The following is a 23,791-nucleotide window of genomic DNA, read 5'->3' as shown; positions in this document are numbered from 1 at the left end:
GAAAAGCCCTAGAAAAGTAGGGTTTTGGACAATATTGGCATGAATCTTTTTTAATTGTTGTGATAATTTTGCACTGATAATATCCACCATTAGCAGCTATTACAGCTCTGCATAATCTGGGCATCCAAACTGTCAGTTTATTCAAACATTGACTTGATATATTACTCCAAGCCTCCTGAAGGATTGCCCAAAGATGATTCACACTATGCTAATATCGTCCAAAACCACACTTCGCCAGGGGTGTTTCCAAACTTTTGGAGGGCAGTGTATTGTTGTTGGCATGACCCAAGGAATATTTTGAGACCAGTTACAATAGTCTAATGCAATCAAAAGTTATTAGCATTTTCATAACATATCAAATTTCATAATTAATAGTTAATGAATGGTTTATCACTCTTGACCAATAGGTGGCGTTGCTACCAAATTAATGTGGCATGGTCAGTGTGAGGTGCCTATGGCACATACAAAGTTTGGTGTAAATATGTCAAAGCATTGCAAAAATACAGCCTCAGATGCAGTTTGGCATATTTCCAGTAAGTTTGTTAATGCGTTAAACGAAAACAGAAAACCAGTTCCGTAAATCGACACCATAACTCGATTTTATAACTTTTTGCCAGCATCTTCTGAAGATGATCCGAGTCAAATTTGGTAAAAATTGCACCAAAAGTCTAGGAGGAGTTTGAAAAAGCTCAAAATGGCGGAAGGAATGGAGAAAGTTTGGCCAATTTTGGCATAATGAGTATCAATGTTCTCGTGACCCAAGGTATATATTGAGATCCCTTTCATTACAATAGGCCAAACTTTCTGAGTACTGTCAGGGCATGGTGCTGAATACACATACCGAGTTTTGTAACAATACGCCAGTGGTTTCCAACCACATTCCTGGAGGCCCCCCCAACACTGCATGTTTTCCATGTCTCCTTAATAAACACACCTGATTCAGACCATCAGCTCATTAGTAGAGACTCCAAGGCCTGAAATTGGTGTGTGAGACAAAGGAGAGATGCAAAGTGTGCAGTGTTGGGGGGCCTTCAGGAACGTGTTTGGGAACCATTGCGATATACCAATGGATTCGTAAAATATAGCCTTTTATGATAAAATTGCCAACACCCAAAATAGATGACATTCAGCGTTAGCCATTTTTCATATCTCATGACTACTAGGTGGCACTGCTCCGAAACTGCGCAAGTAACCTCAGGTCATGCTTGTTCTAACACACACCAAGTTTGGTTTCAATTAGGGCCGGGACTTTAACGCGTTAATTTAGATTAATTAATTACACAAAAATAACGCGTTAATTTTTTTTAACGCATTTTAATCGCACTTAATTTTGAACCGCGGAACGTTTCTCATTGGATGAGTTTCAGCGGCGGACCGATTATACTGGAGCACCAACTAACAGAATGCGCATATCACCGCAGGACATCGAGCCTCAAGTATCACCTCAATGCTTTTACAGAAGGTCTACCTACCTATAGGGTACCTGAATTTCTGAAATGAAGGCTAGTATATTTCTGAATATCCCAGTGTTTCCCGTACCATCATCTCAGGGGGGCGCGTTTACAATGTCTCCTCCAAGAAAACACGGACTGGATCGCGGACTCCATTCATAAAAAACGAATTTACTATAGCGCGGAATGCCACGTAAATTCGTCGATTTTTTGATTGATAAATCAAAAGTTGGTCTGTCACTTAATTCAAATCGCGATATGGACTAGTGTCTGAAAACTGAAATGCAAAAAGACCGTTTTAATATGAATCCTGCACTGTTTGCCTCTGTATGTTAGAATGGCAGAGACGCGTTTTTTTATACTGCACGCGTGATGCTCCCGTTAATTTTTGGCATTTGTATCTCACATGAACAGATAGACTCAATCTCCAAAGCTACTGTCAGTGTCACTTTTAACGTTTCATTTGAGAAAACTAGCATCATATCGATATCATATTTTACACACAGAAACTTCACGGCAACCTGTCAAAATAAAAGTACGGTTTAACATGAAACCGAACACTATTCCTATTTAAATAGACAAAAAACAATATATATGATAAAAAATAAATATAACAAGAAGATTAACCACTTAATTGTAGAAAAAAATACTATGATTATTATTATGTATTGATTTTAACAGAAAACCTGTTTGTTTGCCAAAAATTAAAAAGGTTTATTTTTCATTTGATTAAAAATAAATAAATGTTTATGCTTTCATTTGATTATGAGAAAAATTAAAACACAAGAATTTATTTAAAAAAAAATAGCAAAAGATTGTAAAGCCCTATTGTTCAAAATGTTAAAATAGAGAGTTTTGGATTTATTTTTTAACTGAAATAAATGTTTTCGTTATGGGAAACGCTGTATCCTATTGCTACAGTTAATGGCAATATTGCACTGGTCTGTTGGACTTGGTTGAACAAAAATAAACAATATTTTGTTGCTTCAGTTTATGTTTTCAGTCATTATTCAATGGTAACTAAAAATCCATATGAAAAAACTTACTTCTCACTGTTCTCAGGTCAAATATTTATATGCGATTAAAATGCGATTAATTTCGATTAATTAATTACAAAGCCTCTGATTAATTAGATTAATTTTTTTAATCGAGTCCCGGCCCTAGTTTCAATACATCAAACCGTTGCAGAGATCACATCCATTTCTGCATGCTCGTCTTACAATTTGTTGACGTGTTATTTCAGAATGGTTTGACTAATCAACTTCAATTCCATAACTTTTTGCCAGCATGGTCTGAAGATGATCAGAGCCAATTTTGGTGAAAATCAGACAAACAGTCTAGAACAATTCAAAAAAGTAGGTTTTCCGAACAAAAATAGCAAGAAAATTAAATCTTACGATTTTTAAATTGATCCACTGATGTCACATGGACTACTTTAACAATGTCCTTTCTACATTTCTGGGCCTTGAACATGGTAGTTGCACTGCTGTCTATGCAGGGTCAGAAAGCTCTCAGATTTAATCAAAAATATCTTAATTTGTGTTCTGAAAATGAACAAATGTCTTACGGGTTTGACATGACGGCTTTTGAGTGAATTTACCCTTTAAAAGGCTTGTACTACCTTAAAAACATTGTGGAACACATCAGATTAAGTGATTTTAGAACCCATGGAGTGTTGGATGCATCACAGGTGTGGGCCGTATTTTGCTGAGCGAGATGATAAAATGCTCATACTGTTAATTATGTTAACGAATGGTGATGAGCTAGTTTAATTCGCCCACAGACAGCAGTCTGGCAAGGCAGGTGTCTTCATGCAGCTGTGTGGGGATGGTGAACCAGGTGTGATGAAGAAACAAAGAGGAAGAGCATACCTGCAGCATGAGCGCGTGTGGTGAGTGCACAAAGATGGAGGCGTTGTCCTTGGGCGAGGACTCCAGACACAGCTGAGCGTCAGTGGCTCGAGGATTATAGGTGAAGGCGATACAGGCAGACAACTTTCCATCATACAGCAGCATCTTATGATGTTCTGCAAACAGCAGGTCGCTTTCTGCCTTGTGCTTAAAAGTGCCCTGGAACAATCAGAGGGAGAGAGTTGTTAAGCAGAGCCCCGCTGTGCATTCTCAAGTGTGTGAAAAGCATTAAATTAAATCTGATTCATCAAAACACTTAATGAAAGCCTAAGTGTTTAAGTGCAATAGACAGACTGATGAGGTGAATGATAAAGATGCCTAATGTGTTCCAGGCAATTATCATTGAAGAGTAGATGGAAAAAAACTACGGTTCAACTAACATTCAGTATTCAATACTAGAATTAGTGACACTATCAATTCTGAGACTACAGCAAATACTAAAATGTTTACTTTTGGGGTTACTTCACCCCAAATTGAAAATATTGTCAATAATCACTTACCTCCATGTCGTTCCAAACCCGTAAAAGCTTTGTTCGTCTTCGGAACATATTTTAAGATATTTTAAATGAAACCCGGGAGCTTTGTGGCTGTCCCAACACTGTCAAAGTATGAAAGAGGTCGTCAAAATAGTCCATCTGCCATCAGTGGTTCAATCATATTTTTACAGAGCTACGATAATACTTTTTGTATGCAAAGAAAACAAAAATAATGACTTTATTCAACAATTAGCAGCACCATTTTGGTGAGAATTCCGTGTGTTGCGGCTGGCACAGAACAGCGTACGCTGTTTGCGTCCAGTGGATACTCTCCAAAATGGCACTTTTTTGTTTTCTTTGCGTACAAAAAGTATTCTTGTAGCTTTGTGAAATTATGATTGAACCACTAATGGTTTATGGACTATTTTGACGACGTCTTTCATACTTTTCTGGGCCTTGACAGAGTTATTTACTTGGCAGTCAATGGGATGGCAACAAAGCTTCTGGTTTTCATCCAAAATATCTTAAATTGTGTTCCGAAGATGAACAAAGCAAAATTTTCATTTTGAGGTGGAGTAACCCTTTAACACACTCTTTTAATTAAAATCTTTTTTTTTTTCTTTTTTTTACATTAATTTACTTTAATATATTATTTAATTGAGACATCCTTAAAATATATTAAAGGGGTCATCCGATGTCCATTTTCCACAAGTTAATATGATGCTTTAGGGTCCTAATGAAAAGTTTGTAAAATACTTTGATTAAAAATTCTCTATGGTAGTGTAAAATAACACTCATTTTACCTGGTAAAAAATGCCTCTGTTCTCAGCAAGCGATATCAGTACCTGGCCCTTTAAATTTTATGAACCTCTGCTCACCCGCCCTTTAGTTCTGTGGGGCGTGTCATCACATAGCACACGGGGTGTTGCCTAGACAACAGTTGGGGGTATAGTTGTATAGTTTGGGGGAAAATGGCACTTGGGGCGCTTTGAAGACACTGTACAACCCCATCCATTTAAAATTTAACTTAAAAACCGGAGTTGGAACCGAAACAAGATGACACCCGCAAAGAAGTTCGGCAATTATGGCTTATACTGGATGTGTCTGAACGGTTAGTAAACTTAAAGGTGCAATGTGTAATATTTAAGATGATCTCTAGACAGAAATGCAATATAGTATACATAACTATGTTTTCAGGGGTGTATAAAGACCTTACTTAATGAACCATTATGTTTTTATTACCTTAGAATTATCAGTTTATATCTACATACACCGCGGGTCCCCTCACATGGAAGTCGCCGTATTGTTTCTACAGTAGCCCTAAACGGGCAAACTGCTCTACAGATCGCGTTTCATCACTGTTGTTCTAGTGGAAAAACACTGACACAATGATGAACATGTAACTGTAATATTCACAATAACACCGTTTTATTGAATTATTAAGTACATATAATTCCTTAATTTACATTTTAAAAGAAACCTAATTACTCTTTGCTGTCTAAAACGACGACATCTTAATCCCGTGTGGGCCACCGTAGCTTCTGTAAAGGGAGGGGTGAGCGGTGGACGGGAGCCGTTGGTTGGAATTCACAATCTCACCGCTAGATGCCGCAAAAATCTACACACTGCACCTTTAATGTCACTTTGATTTACCTTTATATGTACTGGCAGGGTAGAGTACTGAGAGAGATACGAATGCGATGTGTTTACTGTGTTTACTGTGTTTACTGTGGAACAGAGCTGAATGCGATGTGTTTACTGTGTTTACTGTGGTACAGAGCTGAACGCGATGTGTTTACTGTGGTACAGAGCTGAACGCGATGTGTTTACTGTGGTACAGAGCTGAACGCGATGTGTTTACTGTGGTAAAGAGTCGAATGCGGTGTGTTTACTTTGTTTACTGTGGTAAAGAGACGAACGCGGTGTGTTTACTGTATTAACTGTGACGAACGCGGTGTGTTTACTGAGGGATAGCTGATTGAACAAGAGCAAAAAAGTGATCGGTTAACATAACTTACCCCGTCCTTATATTGAAATACATAAATGTGAGCGTTATAGTCTTTACTCATGTGCAGTTGCAGGCTGTAAACACGTTTGCAGGTATTGCGTTAACGTTACATCTTAATCATTAACAGACACGTTTTAAACCATCTAGCGTTACAAAGCTAAGCTTTATACTGACCCTCCTTTATAAAGCAGTAGGGTAAGAAATGTTTCGTGCAAACATTAACCCATTTAGGAGATCGGTGGTCACATTCCCTCAGTGCTGTCAGTTTACACTCGGGGCGGGTCTATGCTAAAACACTGCTGTCTATCAACTATCGCAGGAGCGGCCTCTGTCGGTGTTACGCCACAACCACAGGCATCTGAGAACGGCTCGATATGAGAAGGGGCAAATTATTTTACTAAATTAAAAGAAAACTACTAGGTGGATCTTTGTCATTCTAGGGTGGTTGTGTACACACACTCCCAACACACATTTCAGTTCAAACAGCTTGTAAAAGTGCATGTGGCACCGGATGACCACTTTAAAATAAAATGCATCAAACTGATTAATATGATTTTATTTTATATTATTGCTTAAATAAACCAGAGTGTCTATTTACACTTAATGCAAAAACGGTGTGATCTTTAGTTAATATCCTAATGAATTTTGGCATAAAAGAAAAATCGATAATTTTGACCCATGCAATGTATTGTTGGCTATTGCTACAAATGTACTAGTGCGACTTATGACTGGTTTTGTAAAGATCGTAAAGCCATTTATTTCAATAAAATAAAGGATATAACTGAAAAGTGTAAAATTAAGTGCTTTTTCGGGTGTTATTTTACACTCAATATATTATTATTGCATTCTGCTTTATAATGTACTACAATACTGAGGTGCAAATATCTGCCACCGCAGACATCTCAGGTGCAAATATCTGCTTATATCTTAGTGAAAAAAATACTAACAAATGAAAATTAAAACAATTGTATGCTACTTAATCTATTGAAGGGTTAGTTCACCCAAAAATGAAAATTAGCTCATTATTTACTAACCCTCCAGGCATCCTAGGTGTATACGACTTCCTTCTTTCAGATGAATCCAATCGGAGTTACATTAAAAAATGTTCTGGCTCTTTCAAGCTCTATCATGGCATTAGGTGGCATTCATCAGTCCAATAAAGTGCATCAAACGATAATAAAAGGTGGCTCACACGGCTCCAAGGGGTAAATAAAGGCCTCCTGTAGCAATTCATTTTTGTAAGAAAAATATCCATATTATATCCATATTTAAATCACTTTAATTTGGCTTGCGCTCACTGTTGCACATGGAAGCAGCTCCGGGTGGATGACGTAGGACGTTGGTGTGGTGCATGCGCCGCTCAGAAGTGACAAACGCAAGACGCGTCGGGGAGAGACCAAAAAACAATGGTCACGAATTATAAGCACAAAACGAGGATTTGTATAGAAGACTATTGGAGGATTTCGATACAAGCCAAGAGGAGATTGGTTTCCCTTTGCTAAAGTAAGGAAACTTTGCTTCCTTTGCTCCTGTAAACAAACGTTCTTTTTCACAAGATTCATAGGCACATGCGCAATGCCGACGTCCTACATTATCTGCTCAGAGCTGCTTCAGTATTCCTTTATTCACCCCTTGGAGCCATGTGAGCCACTTTTTATTTTGGATGGATGCACTTTATTAGACTTGTTTTGGACTGGTGAAGAAAAAAAAAACGCCAATTGGCATGATAGAGCTTGAAAGAGCCAGGACTTTTTTTAAATTTAACTCTGATTGGAATTGTCTGAAAGAAGAAAGTCATATATGCCTAGGATGCTGCATTTGGCTACATTTACCCTTTATAACCTAATGAACAGATATATTTGTACAACATTACTACCTCATCAAGTAAGAATTTTGACCAACAACTGTAATAGACAGCATTTGGGCAGAGAAATTAATCCTACCTTGTATCCAGACCCTAGTTGATAGATGGCTAATATCTGAGCAGCACTGAGAGCTTCACTGAACAGATACACTGCCCCCATCTGACCACAAAACACACGGTTAGCGTCTGCTGTCTCTGATGAGCCCAGAAAACACTTGTCGAATGTCTGGGAAGAACAGAAAGGGAAAAGGGTAGTTTAGTTAGCAAAAATCAGTCAAATAATGTTCAACTTTGATTCACAATTTCAAAAGACAATCCTGCATGTCTTGCACACTCACTGACCAAATTCTAATCATATGATTTTAATGAAAAGACGTTTCAAATTTTAGCCCTCACTGTGCATGAAAAACAACAACACATGACTGAAAAATCACATTTAATGTCATCAAATGTATTTAAAAATGTAAGCTTTTGCTACTGTTCTGCTGTCAAAGCAGTTTTGTTTCATCCTTTAAAGTTAGTAGGTATTTTGGGATTTGTAGCTGCTAAAATATTGACAAGCTTTGAACCAAAACATTTCAGGAGAAAAAAGCAAGGCCTCAAGCTTAACCGTTGTTAAAAAAAACAGAACAATGAGAGATAACAGAGCCTTTTGAAAGTACTTACATCGCTTGTGTTGACAAGCCAGGTGATCTCACCATACGACGCCAACTCTCCATTCACATAGCAGCTGATTTCGCTGTTCTTCCAGCGATTATAGATGTGCACTATGGTCACCATATACCACTGTTGAATAAAAAATAAAACTAGCCATCATAAAAAGGACAGCACGTAATTTATTATTTAATTTCAATATAGCAACGCTTGAAAGCATTATAGCAGGGTTTTTAAACTTTTTATCTCCAAAATATGATGATCCACTTTCTTTTTTATGCATAAACAACCATTCACATTGAGTGAGAAAAATATTAAATGTGAAAGTATGAATCATTTCCAAAATTATATAATTGGTTTTTGCATTGTTATTTTACTAAAGCTAGAAGTAAAATATCAAGAAAATACTTTTCACTAAACTGGAAGATATATGTCTATTTAGTATATAAAGTTGAGGTCAAAAGTTTACATCCCCCTTTTAGAATCTGCAAAATTTTACCAAAATGAGCGGGATCATACAAAATGCATGTTATTGTGTATTTAGTACTGACCTGAATAAGATATTTCACATAAAAGATGTTTACATTTAATCCACAAGAGAAAATAATAGTTGAATATATAAAAATGACCCGGTTTAAAAGTTTGCATCCGCTTGATTCCTAATACTGTGTTCTTACCGAAATGATCCACAGCTGCGTTTTTTTGTTTAGCGATAGTTGTTCATGAGTCCCTTGTCTGTCTTTGGTTTTCCAGCATTTTTGTGTGTGTGAACCCTTTCCAACAATGACTGTATAATTTTAAGATCCATATTTTCACACTGATGACAACAGAGGAACTCATATGCAACTATTACAGAAGGATTAAATGCTCACTGATGATCCAGAAGGAAAAAAACATGCATTAAGAGCCAGGGGGTGTAAACTTTTTAACAGAATGGAGATGTGTACATTTTTCTTATTTTGCCTAAATATCATAGTTTTTCATTTAGTACTGCCCTTTAGAGACTACAAAAAAATAGTTACATGTTTCCCAGAAGACAAAATAAGTTAAATTTACCCTAATCTTCAAATTCAAAATGTTTTCACCCCTGCCTCTTAATGCATGGTTTTTCCTTTTGTCTTATTCAGGTCAATACTTAAATAAACAATAACACGGATTTTGTTTGATTCCTCTTATTTTGGTCAAATTATTCAAATATAAACTTTTGACCTCAACTGTATGTGTATCAACACAATATAATAAATCACAATCATGATTTCATTTAAAGAGATATAACCAAATTTGTTGAATAAGAATGTAAAAATATTCTGATGTTTCATTAATTTCTTAAGTGCATGTTAACTTTGACAGCCCTCTTTTTCAGACCCTTCAGCAACCCCTCATGGTCTATAGAAAAATGTGGTCCATCAGCAAACTTCTGACGCTAAACTTGCGTTTTTAACTTCGCTACAGTTACAGATACTGTGGTCCATTTACACCCTCCAGCAATGACCTCACCCAGATCTTCTTAAATTTCCATTAAATGGTGGGAAAAGCCAATGAAGGTGCTTATCCCTTAGGTAAGACCTCTCCAGAGGGAATGGAATGGACTCTAAATATAGGCCAAATACACACCCATGCTTCTTAGAGCACTTGTGAGCTTCTTGATATTAGAAATGTGAATATGAGTAATATTAGCCCCATAAGTACCAGATTTTCCTTGCTGGAAAGGACTGTCCATTGAAAATAAAATAAATAAAAGAAAACAAAAATAAATCATACAAATAAAATACATATTTTTATATAGTTTAAAAAGTGAATCTTTTTTGTGTGAATGTCCACATGTTTTGTTGGATCAACCTTCACGGTGGTTGTCCATCTCCAGTCTAAAGGTGTTATTTAAGGACGCCTGCCCATTCCAGGGGGCATATGGGATCTGAGCAGGGAAGGGATTTGCTTTCTTCTTGCAAATCCTCAGACATGACTTGGCCTCAACACAAGCCCCCCTTCTCATATATCAACTTTGCTTTCCTTGTACATTGTAAAGTGCAAAGATGAAGACGTTGGAAAGTGGACATGGTAAGTGTACAAACTGGTAAGCTTTAAAAAAATGCGATCCATACCTTCTGGGGTTTAAAGTCGTATTTCACACAGTGCTGGAAGCCTTTGGCTTTGGACTTTAGAGAGGTCACAATCAGACATCCGCCCACAAAGTGTGCAGAATAGCCCAAACCTTTGCTGGTGCGGAAGCTAGGGATGAGGGAAAAGAAATACAGATGACAATTAACAATTAAGGACAATTGGCAAAATCACTCTGGACCCAGCACACTCCCTTAAACTGGTCAACGCTATAGAGCACTGTGCACCAGAACGGCCAGGCACATGAACAGCTTCTTCTCTCAGGTAATCCATCATTGTGGAACACACAACACTATTTACTTCAACCATTACTCCGGTCTTCAGTGTCACATGATCCTTCAGAAATCATTCTAATATGCTGATTTATTATTAGAATTGTCTATGCTGGCAACAGTTGTGCTACCACATATATTTTGGAACCTGTGATATTTTTTCAGGATTCTTTGATGAATAAAAAGTTAAAAAGAACAGCATTTATTCAAAATATAAATGTTTGTAAAAGTATCACTTTTTATCAATTTAACACATTGCTAAATAAAAGTATTAATTTCTTTCAAAAAAAAGAAATTTACTCACCCCAAACTTTTGAACTCTAGTGTGTATTATTAGAAAAGATTTCTATTTTGAATAAATGCTGCTCTTTTTAACTTTTTATTCATCAAAGAATCCTGAAGTATCACAGCTTCCAAAAAAATATTAAGAAACACAACTGTTTCAAGCAGTGATAATAAACCAGTATATTAGAATGATTTCTGAAGGATCATGTGACACTGAATACTGGAGTAATGATGCTGAAAAACTTAGTTTTGTTCACAGAAATACATTTGATCTTTAATGTTTATTAAAACAAAAGAACTTTATTTTACATTGTAATAATATATCACAAAATACATCTTCCTGTATTTTTGATCAAATAAACCTTGATGAGCATTAGGAACTTAAGAACTTTTTAAAATACATTAAAAATCTTACTGAACCCAAACGTTTGAGCGGCAGTGTACCTGTACATACAAAATTGCCTATTGTAATATACCTGTACATACAGTTGGCAATTTGTATATTGTTAATCCCTATTTACTTGTTCTATTTTTATTCTTTTTATTATCTGTCACTGTCATTCTGTTGCACTGTGGAAGCTTCTGTCACGAAAACCAATTCCTTGTGTATGTGTAAATATACCTGGCAATAAAGCTCATTCTGATTCTGATTAATAAAATTCACATTTCAGGTGAGGGGTTGCCAAGTTTATACATTATACTATTCTCAAATGAAAAAGTAGCTACATTTTTAACCCTCTGATGTATAAATAATTGAAACACAGAGACAATCTGTTCAATTAAAAGCAACATTTTCAGCATTCTCAATTCTGAAAGACATATCTGTCCATTTTTCATCAAAGTTTGTTAATACAATACAATGTAAGCCAATGGCATAAAGGATAGATGGATTGATGGATGGATGGATGGATAGATGGATAGATAGAAAGATAAAACCTAAATTTTGAATGAAGGCCTGTTATGTAGAGCGTTGATCTCAGCCCAGTGAAAAGTGTAAATCCTACAGTTCTTCCTACAGGGTCAATTATCGTTTGGTGAGTCAAAATAGCTCCATTTGCATAAATTACATTTTTGACAGAAATTAATTAGAAGCTGAAAATAGGACAAGGCGCTGTGAAAAGCTGCCCTTGAGAAGTATAAACGCTAGACTGAGAGAATGAGGAAAATATACAGAATTTCCATATTGTCATCTAACCACCTACAAATATTTTAACTTTTATGGCAATTTACAGACATCTGGAATTGAGATGTTGTATTTTACATTACAGGTTTGTGTGTGACCCACCAGTAGAGATAAGGCTTGTCCTTGTCCACGTTTATGTTATTGATGGGGTCCAGACGCAGCCAGGTGTGGAAGGTAAAGCCGTTCTGGTATGGCCATTTTGCAATAGGTGGAAGTGCAATAGCCTGATGACACAAAAAATTCCAGTTAGAGAAGTAAAGAGTATCCTTGGAGGGGTGTGTTCAAAACGGTTGTATGTTTGTGCACTGAAGACTTCTTGTCATATCTGTGGGTTACGGATGAAAAATGAAGGCAAGCACAGTGTTATTTTTTCCTGAAGCCAGTATCCTATCTGAATAACATCTAAACACCAAACAACTTTCAATCAAAGCATTTCCTAAAAGGATGGCATTCATTTTAGCACTGTTTTTTTTAGGTGGTCACCGACATCACAGGAAGGCTTCCATACACATGCCTTCTAAAACATCAAGACCCCCATGCTGATGGGATGATGGTTTGATTTTTAATAAAAATATGCAAACACACACACAGGCGGTTGGAGCATTTCAAAGTCATCTACATCACATCAGAAAAAGATATATATATATACACACTACCAGTCAAAAGTTTTTGAAAAGTATAATGTTTTATACTTCTTCTCACCAAGCCTGCATTTATTTAATCCAAAGTACAGCAGAAAAATATTTTTGCTATTTAAAACAATTGTCTTCTATTTGAATATATTTTAAAATGTAATTTATTATTCTGATTTCAAAGCTGAATTGTTAGCATCATTACTTCAGTCACATGATCCTTTAAAAATCATTGTAATATTCTGATTTGCTGCTCAAAAAACATTTATTATTGTTATTATGTTGAAAACATAATAATGGTAGAATTTTGAGCATTTTTTTGCATGCAGGCTTGGTGAGCAGTACTGTATTAGAATTAGTATTAAGAATTATTTAAAAAACATGAAAAATCATACTGTTCAAAAAACTTTTGACTGGTAGTGTACATTAATTGCTGCTCTCTGTTGATGCACCAAAACATTTTTAAAATTTTAAAGCTGAGCTCAAAGCAAAAACTAGTCTATGTAGTAAAACACACAGGATTTAAGATGTGAAAAAGTCTATCTTTAAATATTTATTAGTTGTTTTCTCAAAAAACTTGTCTTTAAACTAAAAAAGTTAAGTTTAAATCAATACACACAAAATGCTGGAACACCTGGCTAACTAAGTGAAATATTGGTTATGTGAAGCCTTGGAGATTTTTTTCCCCTAAAGTTTTAAAGTCCTAAAGTCTCCTAATCCTGAAAGTGTATATGTTTGTGTGTGAGAGAGAGAATGTTCATGTGTTAGAGGAAGTGAGATGTTTTTGAGTTAAAATGAATATATACATTTTGCAGTGAAAATATTTTTCTGCAGATCTCCTGCTATACACTTTCAAAGTGAACAAAAGGTTGATTTTTGAATAAGGTCAGTTTTTGGGTACTTCAGAAAAAGTTTTTTTTTTTTTTTTTCAATCTATATTCCAGGGATCACCAAATCTGGACCTCGAGATCCATTTTCCTGCAGAGTTTAGCTCTTACCCTAATCAAACACACCTGAGCATGCTAATCAAGGTCTTCAGGATCATTAGAGAATAACAGGTAGGTAAGTGTGATCAGGGTTGGAGCTAAACTCTGCAGCGCATTGGACCTCCAGGGTAAGATTTGGGGAACCCTGCTATATTCCATCAATACTGGCATTTAATGCACTAAAGGTAAATTAAAAGGTAGCTCAATTTTGTAAGTTTATTACAAAGAAAAAGTTCAAATGTTTCAGTAGTGGACAATTCTGGCATGTACCTTTCAAATCACCAATTCAAAGAGCACAATAAATGTTTTCACAGTCTAAAGAGGCAGATGTTATGACTGAATCAAGTTTAAGGACTGTGTTTTGGACTGATGCTTGGGTCATGTTCTCACCGCAGCACTTTTCCCTGGGAAGCTGAAAAAAGAATCTGGGCCATTTCTTTGAGCCATGCACTTTAACACGGACAGCAGCTTGACAGCATGAGGAGGCTAACAGATAAAAGAAAAAAGCAGCAGAATTAGGATTACTTGAACAAAAACTCACACAAACACCCACACAAATAAATACCTGTTGTAGTTTGAATGCAGTATTTTTCCTACAAACATAAAATATTCTGTACACTACAAGAATATAAAGAAAACACTGTCACAAATCATTTTGGTTAGTCTAAATCCTACTCATGTTGTGTCAAATTTAAGAAACATCTTCTGGATTTAGACATGGATTTTATTTCTGAATTTACAGAGGTAAACCAACCTAAAACATTGCATTATCAACAAGTTTATCAGACAACAGAGTCATAATAATAGCTTCTGCCCATATGTTGTAAGATACAGACACACACAGAAGTGTGCTCTCCTACTGCTCTGACGTGTTTATTTCACGCTCTGATCAATGGTACTGCCACAGTCCCCCAGTGCAGAAAAACAGCGTAATGCATCAAACCCTACTGCCTTTTCACTCTCAACATCTCCCTCATACACTGAAGGCTGAACAGAAGACAGTGACATACATTTTATGTATTTCTTATCTTTTTCTCATATTTTTTATTTATGTTACAGTAAATTGTTGCAAAGCACTTTTCAAAGCACATCATAACAAAAACTGAATAATACATCAGCTTCCCTTTATTTGAAAAAAAAAAACTGTCTACCCTGGTACTTATAAAATGTATCCTCTATTTCTAGCCTAATGACTGCATGTGTGGCAAAGAGGTGAGATGTTTCTCAAAGAGTAGATAAAGAGGAGAGGACCATTACCCATTGGCCTTGTTCTCCTTTCAGTTTACTGAAGAACAGCTTTAATTCCTTCACTGTGATACTGTAGCTGGCCAGCACACCCAGCATGTCCACCAACAGATCTGAAAGACACCACACATAAAAACAGAAACATGAGGTGAATGTTGCATTACAACTGAAAAGATATTTATAAAATAAATAATACATATACACATCTGTTTACACGTTCTTTCAATTGTGACCCATATCCGATTCATGCGTTTACACCATCTTAAACATTGCGCATGCGTTGTTGTAGTTTACCTCCTTCACACATGCTTCCTCCTGAGAATAATATGTGAACAGTGCTGATCAAACGAGTCACAATTAACACATTTTTAAAAATATGAGGCATGATTTGGTGGACTACGCTACACCCGTTTGAAGTCGACAGAGTTGATCATGAGAAAGATAAAAAAATTTCTTATTTATAATTACTATATTATTAATCACAATACAGCTATTTTTCCATTTTATCTTTGCTATTATAAATAAGAACAGATGCGAAAAAAACAGTATAACAAATTAGGGTTGTGCCGATAAACGATAGTATCGTGTATCGACGATAGTCAGAGATATCGCCTGTTGCTGATGCCTTTGAGGATAGGAAGACGATTATTATTCTAATCCGTCAAAAAGGCACCTAACTTTAGCGTTGCAGCACAGAGAGTCGGTTCTAGGATGCCTCAGAAACTTGCCGCAGCATAGAGTAGCCCCGTCGTGCCGCAGATGTGTGCAGTGAAAATGGGTTTTATTCATGATGAATAAATCTCAAAAGAGATTTATTCATCATACAGTGTACATTGATTAAGTGTAGACAGTCATTAGGATAACAGAGGTAGTAAAATGTGGTTTAGGCTGAATTAAATACGATACAGTATATCAGAATCCGTCTGTATATAGTAAACAAACATTCACCTCAGTAACATCTGTATGCGTTAACTAGAATTACGATGCGATAAAATGGCGCTAAACATACGCACGTGAATTACACGCACATCGCTTCTCCACATTCTATATGAACTGAACTACAACATGAACTGATGACAAAGATCAGACATACAGCGGTAACATTATTGCAATATGACGGGTATAGAAAGATACATTCATTTACATTCACGCACGCACATTTACCGCTCCCTGAAGACAGCAGAGAATGAAACCGAAAGTAAACTTGAACCCATCCAACAGAACTACCGTCAGCGCTCTGTACACGCACAACTTAGTCACATGCACTACCCTTACAAAACCAATAGGGAATTTATTACATATTGACATATTTACACATCATTAAATAAATTAGCACGATAGTATCGTGTATCGGCGATCTCACAGGCTGACGATAGGACGATATGAAAATTGAGCATATCGCCCAACACTATAACAAATAGCCTATAAAGAAAGAAATAATGCATTACCTTTACCATTTTACATTTAAACAAAAGCATTCATGTGCGAAAAACAAATACTCAAATGTGCTTATTAGAAATAAATTGATTATTAAAACTACAAATGCAGTTTAAAGAAGTGCAGTGAGTGATTCCCTCTTTTCTTTTATGGTTAGATTAACATTAATGAGACACACTACTGTACAGATATACTGTAATGCACGAATCAAATATAATGTTCCACATCAGATGTTTTTCCCCAACAGTTCCCCAAGCGTTCACTTAAGACAGAACAGATTATGTTTGCGTGAATACTGAAATACTGTAATTCTGTGTATGTGTGTATTTATTGGGTTTGCATGCCGTCGGAAGTGCATTATGCGCACACTTTGGATGACAGTCAGCGCGAGAAGCGAGCAGGGAAAAGGTAATCCTCTTAGTAAATGTACAAATAAAGAAACTTTTAGATGTCTAATCACTATTTGGACCATTTGGGATTGCTAGACGGGGGCTTAATAAACTCATTTTTGTGAAAACCTCAACCAACATTTTTCACTTTTTCACCATTTTACCTGTAACTAAAAATATCCTGTGCTCATTTACACTCATTTTGCCAACAAGGGTAACATAAGACGCCATTAAACCGCGGAGAAGTACCAAACTGTAGCAATTTTAATGATGTACAGAACGCAATGCCTCAGAAAATCCAATCTGCCAGTTTACATGACAGTCGCATTGGGACATATACGATTTATATAGGTCTTCCGGGCAAAAGGTTTTAAACTTCTTATTCTATCATAAAAGGTCTTTAAAGCTGTATTTTTGAGCCATTATGCTTTGCCACAGTATCTGTCAAACTAAAATTAAAAGCACAATAAGTCTGTTTTCGCTGCACGTTTCAAAGCGGAGCGCGCACTTCGTTCACGCGATCAGCTAGTGATGTGTTTTCCGGACCTCAGAACGGCTGAGTTCACAGAGAATTCAGTAAACTTTAGCGTGCAGTTGGGAATGCAACAGCCACGAGTTATGCTTTATTTTCACAGCAGATGATTACAGCATTTCAACAGATTTGTTTTAACTGAAGCTGGAGTTTTTGTCAAAATAAAATCTTAAAGGTGCAGTATGAATTGCTGACAGCTAGCGGTTTAAATAAGCAACGTTCCTGCAGTCCAAATTCAAGTAAATTCAATTTTCAAATTTCCCTACTACAGTTTAAAGCAAAAATAATACGTAAATATGTAATATGAACTCTGAAATGCATTAGATAGAATAATTTAACTTTAAAAGTACAAAATTTTCATTTTTTTCCAAGTCTTCATTTGTTTTAGTTTTTTAAATAAATACTGTATTGTGGATTTCATATCGAGACATTATCATATCATGAGATTTTTATATTGTTACAACCCTAATGCTCAATCTATATATTTTTAAAGAAATTTATATTTTTATTCAGCAGTAAAGTCATTTATAATGTCACAAAAGATTTATATTTAAAATAAATGCTTTTCTTTTGAACTCCTGCTCATCACAGGAATAATATTTTACATGTTTAAATTCCAATCATATTTAACAATATTACTGTTATTTTATTCTATTAATTATATTGATTTCCAAAAAAAAAAAAAAAAACTATTACAGTGTCACTTACTTACAAAGTGGATGTCCCATCCCATGTTTAACATACCTGCGATCATGGTGTCGGCCCGGTCTATGCGCTGAAGCACCAGCTGGATGAGGCCGATTTCTGTGCAGGCCAGCAGGTTTCGCAAGCTCTTCTTCAGCACAGCGGTGAACATACTCCATACCTCTGCTTGGCAAGTGGAGTCACATTTATCCAGTAGCTCTACCATGCAGATGATGCTCTCCGTCTCCTGGATGATAAAGTTCATCTCCAGATCAAACTGTCCCCCGACAAGCTGCACAGACACAGTTAAAATTGGTTAGAAATGAAGTCAAATCCAAAAAAACATATATAATAAAAAATAATTTAGAAAATGAGTATCAGTCTAAGGGCAAAATGCAAATAAAATCCAGCAGCTGAGAAAAAAATACCTTTCGACACTGCAGAAGCAATTCACATTAAAATTAAAATCAAAACAAAAAAGTGAAATGAATCTGAGTAATAGCTGGAATATTTAGAGTTGCGTTCTATGTTGGCAACCTATCAGTTTATGCTGGATTCATTCCTGACATTGAATCCGGAAAATCAAATCCCAGGGTTGCAATTCACGCCAATCCCATTGTAAAACATCTGTTAGCATCTGAATGTAAAAAGCCTCTCTACAACTGGATTACTGCAACAGGATTTCCCCCTTACCCCAACACTGCTCACTTTTAACCCCTAACCATGAGACGGTATGACCCCTAGGCTGGAAAGCACTACTGTAATCGCCCACTGTCATGACAACAGCAGATGCTCCACAGGCATGAACCGTAAACCTAGATTAACCTTGAAATGATGATATCATGAGTGAGTGCCACACACTGTACACAGACAAAAGCCAACAACCCTGCAAAACCTTCTCATTTACAAATGCGTATTTTGGTACACCGCTGTTCAAAGGTTTGGGATCAGTACGTTTTTTTAATGTTTTTTAAAGAATTTTCTTATGCTCATCAAGGCTATCTACAGTACAGTTGAAGTCAAAAGTTAACATACACCTTGCAGAATTTGCAATTGTTTTATTATTTGACCAAAATAAGTGGTCTCATGAACAACTATCACTAATAAAAAACAAAAAAACTAGTGGTGGGCCGTTATCGGCGTTAACGTGCTGCGTTAACGTGAGACTCTTATCGGGTGATAAAAAAAATATCGCCGTTAATCTATTCTCAAAGTTGGGTTGGGAGCTGGGTCTAAACTACGCAAGATATGATGACTTTCACCTTGATATTTTAGCACGGATGACGTATACCTAGTCGAATTGCACTGTAGGGGGCGAGAACAAGTCTTCAACTTCTGTGAAATTACCACATCAAATGAGACGTGCTGACATTGATGCAGTTATGAAGCCGCTTCAGGGCAGGTGCGTTGCTAGACCCTTTTTACTGGGGCACGTGAGTTATAATTTACTTTGATAATCCCGAAATAAAGACATTAAACTATATGCAACAACTGAATTGACGCTTCTAAAAGCAACGCAGTTTAATGGAAGACTATGCACGCAGAAATCCATTCCCGTGCGCGTCTGTGTATTTAACGGCAACACGCACGTCGTGCAGCCTTTTGCGCACAAGTACTTGGTTACACAAGTTTGTATAGGTAATTATGTTGTAAATGCAATTGTCAAGCAGTTTGTGATGCATTTTGGAAACAGGAGATGAGCGCCTGATCTAATGCGCCACCTGGCCCGTTTTCGAAGACTTACTTTTAGTCATTATTTGGGTAGCACACATATTCTGAATGCCTTCAGCAGAATTCAAATTAGCCATTTTAATCTAGATTAATTCCAAGATTTAATCTAGATTAATCTAGATTAAAAAAATTAATCTATGCCCACCCCTAAAAAAAACACAGCTGTGGATCGTTCAGGTAACAACACAGTATTAAGAATCAAGTGGATGTAAACTTTTGAACAGGGCCATTTTTCTATTTCTAAATTCTATTCTCTAAAACTATTATTTTCTCTTGTGGACTTTATGTAAACATCTTTTATGTGAAATATCTTGATTCAGGTCAGGACTAAATAAAAAATAACATGCATTTTGTATGATCTCTCTTATTTTGGTCAAATAATTAACATTTTGCAGATTCTGTGTATGTATGTATGTAAACTTTTGATTTCAACTGTATTTGATCAAAAATGCACAAAAAAAACTAATATTGTGAAATAATATTGCAATTTAAAATAACAGTTTTCTATTTTAATATACTTTAAAGTATAATTTTTATTCATGTGAAGCAAAGCTAAATTTTCAGCATCATTACCTAAGTCTTCAGTGTCACATGATCCTTCAGAGATCATTCTAATATGCTGATTAATAATCAGTGTTGAAAACAGTTGTGCTGCTTAATATTTTTAGAGACCTGTGATTTTTTTAATTGTTAGAAAGGATTTATATTTTAAATAAATGCAGTTTTTTTATGTTTTATTCTTCAAAGAATCAAAGAAAAAAGTATTACAGGTTCCAAAAAATATTAAGCAACACAAAATTTTCAACACTGATAATAATTCTGATAATAAAAGTTTTGGCTGATAAAACTTTAGTGCTGTGGGTTAGAAATACAATATATTTTAAAGTATATTAAAATAGAAAACCAATATTAGAAATTGAAATAATTTCACAATATTACGTTTTTTTCTGTATTTCTGATCAAATAAATACAGCCTTGATGAAGAGACTCCATTAAAGTTGGGCAATATTATAAAAACAAACAAATAAATAAGTAAACTCTTATTTTTCCATGTTTTTTTTTTTCCGAATATTTTATCTTTTATTTATTATATGTAATATACCTTTGTAACTATAAGGTTAAAGCATACCCTATTTTTTTTTTACAGTGTTAGTGCTGAATGTAAACTAGTTTGCACAAAAAAAAAAAACAGGGCTCATGTGTTGCTCTTCACCATTTTGTTGCTAAATGTGAGAAATTCATTTATCACAACATAAAAAAAGGTTCTCTATATGAGGGGAGTTGGGTCTTGCAAACAACACAAATAACCTCCTTTGTGTCTCTAAATAAACGGTGCACCTCATAAAATGCAATAATTTGTCAGCACTTAATAGTTGGCGAGACATTTTTACTATTGAACAGTTCTTTATAGCACATGATAAGAAAAACAATGCAGATGTCAGGAGTAATATTGCTGAGGTAAACGCGGTCATCTCACAGTTATAAGGGTCTGAAGAGATTGCTGTCATTTGCCAGTAGACAAGCCATGACCACAATTTGATCAAGGACTGGGATAGAGTATAAATCCATAGGCTATTGGATAGAAACTGTCCCATTAAAATGACTGAAGGTGAATTATAGGAAAGGGAGGAGTGGGGGTTTCACTGTCACTCTACAGCAACAAAGGCTAACAAGGCAGGAGATAAAAGCCATTATCAGTCATTGCCGCCTCCCTATTGGGCTTCCTCCTTTAAATCCAGTGAATGATAGATTACCGTGCGAATGGAAAAATATGAAAATGAATGAAAAAGTGAAATAAATGAATGCGTATGATTGGCCGTCCTGCATTTCGCCTAACGTTTGGCCTCTAAAATTGCCCTCCCCTTCACCAACACAGGCTAATATATCACCGCCCCCCTTTAAATTTGCATTCTGGGAAGAGGAGCTGATTGCGTTGTGTGGCAGGCAGCACGGAGAACGGCACTCAGATAGATCTGCGGCCACCATGCAGGTGATTAATGGACCTGACATCCACACAGACTGAACGGCGGTGAATGTGACTTTGGGGTGAGGATGGTATCAGCTCACACAGAGGACGCATTGAAAAGTGGAAGATGCTGATGTCGACCTTGTATAAAGCACCTGATTGGCAGACGATCAGCAGGTAGAGATACACATCATGGAAGCTAGTCAATGTTAATGAGAATTTCAAATGTAACAACAACTATCAGAGGTGTTATGATGGATAATAGAAACCTACTTAATTTTTTAACTGTCTAGTAATAGCATTAGTCTGCTCTAAAAACAGACGGCGCACTGAAAAATACTGCAGAATACTGTAAAATGTATATTTTTGCTATGAGTAATGTATATTAGGATGATTTGTGTTACATTTTCTGTGATTTTGAGTTTATTGCATTATTTTAGTGTCATGTGCTACACTGATGGTGACCCTGTGCACAGCTACAGTTGAAAAAAATGTTACTTATTTTAGCAAAATATGATTGTATTTTTTTCATTTAGTACTGACTTGAATAAGAAATTTCACATATAAAAAAACATTTACATACAGTCCAGAAGAGAAAATAATACTTGAATTTATAAAAATGACCCTGCTTAAAAGTATACATACACTTTATTCTTAATACTGTGTTATTACCTGAATGATCCACAGCTGTGTTTTTGTTTTGTTGTTGTTTAATGATAGTTGTTCACGAGTCCCTTGTTTGTCCTAAACAGTTCAATTGCCTGCTGTTCCTCAGAAAAATCCTTCAGGTCCCACAAATTCTTTGGTATTTCAGCAGTTTAGCAGTTTTGTGTATTTGAACCCTTTCCAACAATGACTCTGTGATTTTGAGATCCATGAGGGACTCATATGCAACTACTCAAACACTCACTGATGCTCCAGAAGGTAAAACGATGCATTAAGAGCCAGGGGTGTAAACTTTAGAACAAAACAAAGATGTGTACACTTTTCTTATTTTGCCTAAATATCATTTTTTTTTTTTTTCATTTAGTACTGCCCTTCAGAAGCTACAAGATGTTTCCCAGAAGACAAAATAAGTTAAACTTACTCTGATCTTCAAAAGTTTACACCCCCTGACTCTTAATGCATTGTTTTTCCTTCTGTATAGTTCTGTAATAGTTGCATATGAGTACCTCATTTGTCCTCAGTGTAAAAAGATGGATCTCAAAATCATAAATTTAACACGCATTTTGTATGATCCCTCTTATTTTGGTAAAATAATTACAATTTTACAGATTCTGCAAGGTGTACTGTATGTAAACTTTTGACCTCGACTGTATATGCAATGCATTTGCCCTGTTTAATGGATAAGCTACTTACAATTCACTTTTTCCATGCTACTCTTTATTTTTTATCAATACAGATTTTGGTAGTTTGGTAGACTGGTATATTAACGTAATATCTGTAGCAACCACAACTGCTGATTTTATTCCATGAGGTAAATCTGACTGTAAGTCTGGATAAATTCTGAGGTTTATTCATATCTACAACCTCATCTCTTGCTGTGGTTTCTTGTTTAACTTGTTATAAACTTATTAAGTAACACTGATCTTTTAAGTATAATTTATACATTTCAAAATGGAGAACTTTAATATTTGATTAGCCAATGTGGTTGTAGATAACACTTCATCAAAGGGAATAATGATTAAAAATGTCTTGGTTCTAATAATTTTTTCCACTTAACCCATCCCCTGACAAAATATACTAAATCCTAGATTTAATACACACTCAGATATTACAAATACAGACTTTATAACAAAAAGTATCCACATAATATACAGTGGTGATGAAAAAACTATTTCATTAGACCAACTGTTTTTAAAGTAGGATTATAAAATATTATTGCTATTTAAAATAAAAGTTTTCTATTTTAATATACTTTAAAATATAATTAATTATGTGATGCAAGGCTATGTGATGCAATAGACT

The 23,791-nt window shown here is 35.6% G+C and overlaps 1 protein-coding gene across 1 annotated transcript in view; it reads right to left on the bottom strand.

Moving 5' to 3' along the window:
- lrba (LPS-responsive vesicle trafficking, beach and anchor containing) overlaps positions 1 to 23,791 on the bottom strand; it is a 352,295-nt gene that overhangs the window by 276,720 nt on the left and 51,784 nt on the right. Inside the window, exons 2-9 of the mRNA XM_073842640.1 lie at positions 18,187 to 18,418; positions 15,097 to 15,197; positions 14,230 to 14,325; positions 12,324 to 12,445; positions 10,466 to 10,592; positions 8,376 to 8,495; positions 7,789 to 7,935; positions 3,323 to 3,520 (exon numbers count right to left, since the gene is read on the bottom strand). Of these exons, the coding sequence (XP_073698741.1) occupies positions 3,323 to 3,520; positions 7,789 to 7,935; positions 8,376 to 8,495; positions 10,466 to 10,592; positions 12,324 to 12,445; positions 14,230 to 14,325; positions 15,097 to 15,197; positions 18,187 to 18,418 (1,143 nt within the window). The remainder of the gene's footprint in view (positions 1 to 3,322; positions 3,521 to 7,788; positions 7,936 to 8,375; positions 8,496 to 10,465; positions 10,593 to 12,323; positions 12,446 to 14,229; positions 14,326 to 15,096; positions 15,198 to 18,186; positions 18,419 to 23,791) is intronic.

The sequence above is a fragment of the Garra rufa genome, chromosome 6 (genome assembly GCF_049309525.1).
Source record: "Garra rufa chromosome 6, GarRuf1.0, whole genome shotgun sequence".
NCBI classification, from domain to species: Eukaryota; Metazoa; Chordata; class Actinopteri; order Cypriniformes; family Cyprinidae; genus Garra; species Garra rufa.
The sequence above is the reverse complement of the archived record's forward strand: the minus strand, read 5'-3'. Positions and strand labels throughout refer to the sequence as shown.